The sequence below is a fragment of the Daktulosphaira vitifoliae genome, unplaced genomic scaffold, assembly GCF_025091365.1.
Source record: "Daktulosphaira vitifoliae isolate Bord-2020 unplaced genomic scaffold, ASM2509136v1 Scaffold_3, whole genome shotgun sequence".
Lineage (NCBI taxonomy): Eukaryota > Metazoa > Arthropoda > Insecta > Hemiptera > Phylloxeridae > Daktulosphaira > Daktulosphaira vitifoliae.
The window spans coordinates 6,252,400-6,261,181 of NW_026099574.1; the positions used below are offsets into that span (position 1 = coordinate 6,252,400).

At 27.0% G+C, this 8,782-nt stretch overlaps 2 protein-coding genes across 5 annotated transcripts in view; both read left to right on the forward strand.

Annotated features, from left to right (window-relative positions):
• The window catches only part of LOC126902963 (calcium-activated potassium channel slowpoke), a 76,756-nt gene that overhangs the window by 34,251 nt on the left and 33,723 nt on the right, over positions 1-8,782 (forward strand). The window lies entirely within an intron of this gene.
• Positions 508-1,857, forward strand: LOC126902980 (dmX-like protein 1). Its single transcript, XM_050680833.1, has 2 exons — positions 508-796; positions 1,187-1,857. Exons 1-2 carry the CDS (start codon positions 734-736, stop codon positions 1,367-1,369), a joined length of 246 nt encoding a protein of 81 aa, XP_050536790.1. The 5' UTR covers positions 508-733; the 3' UTR covers positions 1,370-1,857.

The window sequence follows — 8,782 nt, forward strand, 5'->3', positions numbered from 1 at the left end:
CCACAGACGTGGAAGACCCAAGTGTTACCTTCTCAGAAACTGTACGTTGCATTCGTCACTTAAAGTAAAAAATGTAAAATATAAAATCGAGAATTTTCACACAAAAATATCAATCAGTAGCCGTTTTCACCGTGAAGACAAAATAAAGTACAAAAATTTTTTTTTTCCATAAGAAAATATATTACATTAGCTTTAATTTAAGATTTATATAAAAGTGTCAGTATTTCCGGGACACTTTCAAAAGTTCAGTTGAAAAAGTTGTCATTTTGAATTCCCCCTTGGTGGCTGGTAAAGAGTTAAATTTATAAAAAAAATATACCAAATGATAGGTAAAGACATCAAGCATCTATAAAAAAACAAAAATTATATTGATTTGTTCATTTTTGAAGAAGTTATGGCAGTTTTAAGTAAAAAAAATTGAAAAAATTTGAAAATTAGCGATTTTTAAATTTGTAATTTTTTTGGAGGTTTCCCCCATTTACGAGAAACGAGGGAATTTTTTTCAATTTTTGAGGGTAATGTCTTTGACTAGATATGATTTGTGATCTTTTGACGTATCGTTGAAAGAAATTGGTTTGGTGAGAGCTGAGAAAAAGTGGTAACAGACACAAAAAAAAACACATCATAGTAAAATTAATACCTTCTCAGCTTCACATCGAAGCTAAAATAAAGTTGACATACTTATAATTAAAGAGTAATTTTGTATGTATTTATAAATTTTGTCTAAGTTATTATGAAAGGACCCAAATTTGTTGTTGGAATATACTGTAACATAGAAATATTTTTCGTTTTAGAGGTAATATATCACCCTAATCCTACCAACACTAATTTCAATTAAATCATATTACTAAATTTTCAAGAATACTAATACAAATTTGTAAAAACTGTTAATGTTTGGAATAACTTAACAAAATTTATAAATACATATAAATCTACTCTCTACTTATTGTGTACTTTAAGGAAAAGAAATGATCATAAAAAGTAATTATTAATTGATAATTAAGAAAAGTATGTACCTAAAAGAAACAAAAAAAAAATTTAACATTATTATTTTTATTTCATCAAAATATTTGCCTGATCTTTAAATTTTGTATAGTATTGTAAAATTGTAAATTTAGTAACAACAAAACAAAATCATTTTTTTTTTTTAACTCAAACATCAATTTTTTCTTATATTGTGTTACAGATATGGAATTTGTCCACTCATCAATTAATGTACACTTTCCCTGCAGAACATGCTCGCTCTAGTTTCTTTAAACATATTGGTCAAGGAGTCACACAATTACATGTAGATTCATCAGCAAGGCTTTTTTCTTGTGGTGCTGATGGTTCTATGAAAGTTAGACAGTTGCCAGATAGGTATCATTAAAAATTTATCATATAATTAAGAACTATTATTTGTTTTAACAAAACAGCACTAGTCATATATAAACATATTGTAGGAAAACATTGTTTTTTTAAATAGCTATCTGTTAATACTCTGTGTTTAACTTTACCCTACAAATTTATTATAATTATTATAAATTATACTAGAAATTTTTTTATAGAAATGTATTTAATTATACATACTTATTTATATTTGTTAAATATTTAGTAGCTATGTTCATTATTTTCAAAATGTGCAATAAAAATGCTTATATTTTATTTTAACTGTTTACCACCTTTATAAATGAGCAATAATAGTCAAGCGCTTAAGCATTAGTACATATTTATATTAAAGAATATTTCATTAGTTAGAGATTTCTTTACTTGGGTAAGGCTTTGTATTTTATATTACATAAAGGAACATATACATAAGCTCGTTTTGCTACAGTATTATAATACTTATACAATTAAATATAAATATTTTTCCCTTGTTCCAAATAAACATATTAACCATTTATTTAAATATTTTGATTTAATTATTCATTATATTTATAATTTTGAGTTTTACTTTGTTATTTTTAGATGAATAATAAATCATGAGTTTTAATTTTAAACTTTTAAGCTTTACTGTGTCATTTTATTATTATTGAAAATAGTATTGTTAAACTCTATTGTATAAATGTTCACTGAATTTGAAATAATAGTTAAGTGAAAAATAGTTGTTTTTTATAACAAAAAAGTCTTATCAAATTGTTGGTCATTTTAGTTTATTTTTATATTGTACAAAATAATAATATGCAAATACAATTTATTATTTTGTACAAATCTGTGATTTTAGTTTTTTTAGAATTTTTCTTTCTTCTATGATATATTAGTAGTATATAATGTGACTTTCAAATTGTATTTTTGATCAAGACTTTTGACAATAAAAGTAATAACAAAAATAATGAATATTTTACATTACTGTATATCATAATCAATTTTTATATAAATCATATTGTAACCGAATATTAGTAATATTATTGTAACCTTTATTATCAATTTACTGAAACTAAACAATCCTTATTATTTATTATATTCATTACTATTTACTTCATAAGAATGTTACTGTATAATAAGCCATTAATTATTATAAAAATTAAAACATAAATAAAACAAGTTGTTGGTTATTAAATAATTCGTTTTTAATTTTCGAAGTCGTATTTTTATGTTTGAAAATTCAAATATTAGTAGTAACAACCAAGTTACATAATTTTTTTTTTTATGTCGTTACTTTATATTTCAATAATTTAAATACTATAAAGGGTGACTGATAATTTTTGTTAGTATTTTTACAATTTCTTGCACCCGAATATTTTATTTATAAGGTAAATCTTAAAATAATTTTACTGTTTCAAGTTCTATTTTTATATAGAACTATATTTAAATAAAATTATTTTTATATTAAAGGCGTAATTAAGATAGAGGTTAGGCCCCCCAAATTCTCTCAACTACTCACCCATTAAGTATGTAAATTTATATAGAAATATTATTAAGGGGAGGAGAAGTTTGAACCCATTAAATATTTTAATAAAAGTATATAATATAATTCATAATATGGATATGACTATGAATTGTTTTTACTCAATCGTGAAATTATTGTATGTAGCCCTAGACAACGCATTGCATATCCAATGAGTATTCAAATATCCAAAAAATTTTAAGGGCGATGTGAAAACAAATTCATGGATCAAAAAGTACCATTACAGTCATGGCGTCCGCAGAAATTTTTCATTAAAGGGGGGTCAAAATATATANTCCGCAGAAATTTTTCATTAAAGGGGGGTCAAAATATATATTTTTAAATATATGATGTTTCGGTCTGATCAACAGACCCAATGTTGAACTAGGGACCTCGGTCAGGGAAACACGCTTTTTTTAATGGCTTTGCGATAAGCGCAACAAAAAAGAGGTTAGTTAACTAATTAACGCCTTAAAAATTATAAAAATTTAATAGTGTTGTCATATACATATACGTATAGTATTTTTTTATGACAGGAAGAAAATACATAAGCATCCACAAATATGTTATTCTAATATGGGCCTATGAACTTCACAGAAAAGAAACTATAAATAGTTTTTTTATAATTTAATGAATNGAACTTCACAGAAAAGAAACTATAAGTTGTTTTTTTATAATTTTATGAATTATTTATAAAATTAAGTATTTATAAAAATTTAATAAATAAAAATCAAACCTACATATCATTAATATATAAACACAGTGCTCTTAATCTTGGCATTCATAGTATAATTCAAGAAAAATCAATTTTTTTTTATTATTTANATTCATAGTATAATTCAAGAAAAATCAATTTTTTTTATTTTTTAAAGTTGTAAACCAAACGTTTTTTCGATTTTTTATCATTATTTTGACTAAAGAAACGACAAAAATATTCACAGTCCTTTGACTTGTTAATTATAAATGAAATAACCCTATATATGTTCTTATTTTTTAATTTCATATTTTAAATGTAAATCTTTAAAAACTTGGAGACTCTTAGTACCTTCAAACGTTTTTGAGTTCCTCAAAATTAAAAAATCGTATGTATTAATTTTTAAGATAGCATACATTTTTTTTCTATGTTTTGCTTTTCTAATATTTGATTATAAGTTAAAACGTGATTGATACTCTAATATTTATTCAAAAAAAAATTGTGTTTTGTTTATTGAAGATTAGTAATTTCAATAACAAATCGTAACTATCGTAAAAATGGATGCTAATTTTATTAAACTCGTTTCGTCAAAAATTTGTATGTGTTGACGATAAATTTGCTATGAATCTGATATTTAAACATATTTAAATATTCATATTCAAAGTTATACGTAGTGCTTGGCATCTTTCACTATGTTTGGTCTTTATTGGAAATAAAATAGTGTTGTTACGCCAGACCTATGTTATGTTGCCAAAGTATTTATTTTTAGGCGTTAGCTTCTTTTTACTGATTATAACATAAAATTTTGTTGGATGATTATGATTATAAAACGTAATATATTCGTACATCGTACGATATATAATATACGTCTATATTCAACAAAATATAATTAAAAATAAATAACACTTTAAATTGTTTACTAAATAATGAGTATAATTATAAAATAAAAGTACAAATATTGTAATACATATAATATTATGTGATAATAATAATGATAATATCACACCATATTATCATTAATAAAGACAAACCAATTTTTTCCATTCATTTAAATAAAAAAATTATATTTTCTTCTTATTTATTTTTATTCAGTAAAAATAAATGTAAAGTAAAAAAATTTTAAAAACGGTAGTGCAGTGGTGTCGCGTCACAGCTTGGACGTGGCATAGTTGAGACAAGTATAGATGATATCTAAAAGAAGTTAAATCATAAGTAACACTTTTGTAAATAGTGTTTAATTTAAGAAATTTATGGATTATTACAATAGCAACATCAACTTTTATATCCTAAATTATGCCCTACTTAGTAATTATTTTTTTTTTTTTTTTTTTTTTTTTTTTGATCTTTATCAGCATCGGCAGCTATGGCCATTAGCTATAATTTTTACAATATTTCTTTTTTTTTTTACAATTAAAAATTATTTACAATTATGTGGTATAAGTAGAAATATTTACAATTTATTTATTTATTTATTTTTTTAAATTTATATTGAAATTAAATATCTATGTACAGGTTAGAATCATATAGGAATTTTAATGTTTTTCTTTGTTCTTTTTCATCTGGGCCCAGGCTTACTGCCAATGAGTGGTCAATGCTGTTTTCTGCTCTTAACTCTTCAAATTTTATGCATTCTGTTATTACATGTTTGACGGTTTTGGCGGTGTTGCAAACTTCGCAAATTGGTTCCTCATTCTTTTCCAGTATGTGTTTGTGTGTCATTAAGGTGTGTCCTATTCGTAATCTGTTAATTTTTACTTCTTCGTTTCTTTTTAGCGAGACAGATTTTGGCCACGGTTTTATGGATTTTTTTATTTCGTGGAGTTTGGAATATCCATTTTGCCATCTTAGTTGCCATTCTTTAGTCGTGTTTTCTTTTATTAAACGTATTATATCTTTTACTGTGAGTTTCTTAATTGTTGTTGCACTTGTGTTGGTTATTGCGCTTTTAGCTGCCCTGTCTGCTTCTTCGTTTCCTTTTATGCCGCAGTGACCTGGTACCCACATGATGATTATTTCTTTACCTAGGTTGGACGCCGATATAAGTTTGTTGTGTATACTTTGCGTTAATTCTTCGTCCGAAAATTTATTTTTAATAGATTCGATCACACTAAGAGAGTCACTGAATATGATATACTTTTTACTTGGTTGTTCTAAGGTCATGTCAATCGCAGTTGATATAGCTATTGCTTCAAGAGTAAATATACTGCTTTTTGTTTGATTTGTAAGTACTATTTTACTCTTTTCCGACATTGCCGCTATGCCTGAGCCGTTTTCAAGTTTTGATGCGTCAGTAAATATGCTAGTATAGTCTTGGTATTGCTCGAGTATTGCATTCATATTGGATCTGTAGGTAGAAGGCATTGTGTCTTTTTTATGAAATTTGGTTAATTCCGTATTAATGTTAAAGTTTAAAGACCATGGTGATTGAAGGGATTTTTCAGATTTGATTATAAAATCCAAAGGAATATGTTTTTCATATGCTTTTCTTTTGAGTTTTTCAATTACCTTTGATGCTGGATTGTCTCTCTGTCGTATTATTCTCGCTGCGTACACTAACTCAAGTTCTGCTGTCTTGATTTCTAGTGGAGGTATATTTGTAATATTATACATACTTTCTGCTGGGCTAGTTCTGAATGCTCCTAGAGTCATTCTTATACCGGAGTTGTAAATGGTGTTAATTATTTTCAAGTTAGATTTATTCGTGTTTTTGTATATGATTATACCATAGTTTAGTTTGGACAAAATAAGTGACTTAAAAAGTTGTATCAGTGTTGTAGTTTGTCCACCCCATGTAGTATGAGATATAATTTTGAGAATATTTAAGTATGATTGTATATTTGATTTTATACCCTTTATATGTAATCCAAAAGTCATTTTTGAGTCAAACTCGATTCCCAATATTTTAATTGATTTTAGTTCTGGTAGTTCGTTGTTGTTAAGTACAATTTTTAGTGAAGTTTTCTTTCTTCTTTTTGTAAATAATATGCAATTGGATTTCTGAGGTGAAAAGCTGAATCCAGTTTTCGTAGACCACCCTTGTATGTTAGTAGTTGCTTCTTGTAAGAATTTTTGTACTGTGTTTTGATTGGTACTGCAACACATAAAGTTGAAGTCATCTGCAAACAGCGTGTACTTAACTGGAGGTTTGATATTTGTGGCAATATTATTTATTGCTATTAGGAAAAGGGTGACCGATAGGGCTGAACCTTGAGGTACCCCATTTTGAAGTTCGTGAATGTCAGATATAATGTTATTATTTTTAACTCGAAACGTTCTATCACTCAAGAAGTCTGTTATGGTATTGTACATGTTACCTTTAGAAAGTACTTTGCTTAACTGTCTTAATATTTCGTATCTCCAGGTGGTATCATAGGCTTTGTTTATATCCAAACTTACCAAACCGAGTACCCCTTTACTTTTAAAACAATTCTCAATTTCATGTTTGATAAACATCAGGTTGTCTATTGTAGAACGTTTTTTGCGGAAACCACTTTGTTGGGGGATGAAAAAAGATATATTTTCTAGGTACCAATTAAGTCTAAAATTTATTATTTTTTCAAATATTTTGCACATTGTATTAAGTAATGTTATTGGCCTGTATCCTTCTACTTTGAATTTGTTTTTTCCTGGTTTGTGAATTGGTATAATAATACCTGTTTTCCAGTTTATGGGGAATTTGCCTTCTTCATAGATTTTATTGTATAAATGTAATAGGCAAGCTTTGGTTAGTGGGCCAAAATTATGTATAAAGCAATAAGGGATATTATCTGGACCTGCGCTTTTGGTTTTGCATTTTTTAATTGTTGTGTTTAGTTCGTCCATTCCTATTGGTATATTTAGTTGCAATTGTAATGCTGCTAGAGGGTCACCTAAAGGTTCTATTATATTATTTTCTGCTTGTTGTTTGTATTTTTTAAACTCTTCGCTGTAATTAATGTCACTGCTGTTTTGGTGAAAGTATTTTGCTATGTTGTTAACTACTTCTTCTGGGTTTGTAATTAAAGATGAGTTTTCTTCGTTAAGAAGTTCAATGGTTTTGTCACGGTTAAGTCCTTTTAATGATCGAATTTTGTTCCATATTATTTTTGAGTTAGTTTGGTGGTTTATTGTTGTTGTAAATTCCTGCCAAGATTTCTTTTTGCTACTTTTTATCAAGAATTTGGCTCGAGCCCTTGCCTGTTTAAGTTCAATAAAATTATCTAGTGTTTTGTTTTTTTTATACTTATTAAAAATGTTTTTTTTTATTTTGATTATTTCTTTTATTTCGTTGTTCCACCAAGGTACTCTAGGTTTCATATTTTTAATTGTGTTCGTACCTATGGTTAAATTCGCTGTCTCTAAAATTGCTTCTGTTAAAAATTCAGTTAGTTGTTCTATGTTTTTATTTTCATAGTTTGAAGTGTATTTTATTTTGTTTTCTAGTTTTGAAGAAAATAAGTCCCATTTGGGGGATTTTAGGTTCCACTTGGTTGCGTTTAATTGATGAAAGTTATTTTGTCTTGGTATATACTGGATTATTATAGGTAGATGGTCACTGGTGTAAATGTCATTTGAAGTTGACCATTCTAGTCTTTGAGCTAGTGCTGGGTTTGCCATCGCTAAGTCTATAGATGAAAGTTTTCCGTCGTTTGGGCTAATTCTTGTGGGTTCACCATTATTGAGCAATACAAGGTTTTGACTATCTATGAATTTTTCTACTTCTTTTCCTCTGTCATCTATTTTACTTGAACCCCACATATAGTTGTGACTATTAAAGTCGCCTAGAATTAGGCTTGGTGACGGCAATTTATTAAGAATATTTGTTAGGTCTGAATCAATGAATGGTGTTTGGTTGGGGAGGTAAATATTGCAGATGTTAATTGTTGAGTCATATAGGTGGACTTTAACGGAGGTGTTTTCTAAGTGCGTATTAATGGATAACTGTGTACTGGGTAAGTTATTTTTAACATATATTGCTGTACCTCCACTAGCTCGAAGGCAGTTTATTCTATTTGTGTGATAACAATTGTAATTTTTTATTAACCCTGTTTGGTTGTTTTTAAAATTTGTTTCTTGTAAGCAAATAATGTCCGGTTGGTGTTTTTGGATAATGAGTTTGACTTCGTCTAATTTTTCATAGAAACCGTTTAGGTTCCATTGTATTATTTTTGTGCTATTCATATTAATTATAATATGTGTATGATTTGCTTGGTGAGGGATTATGTTTTTTTTTTTTTTTTTTT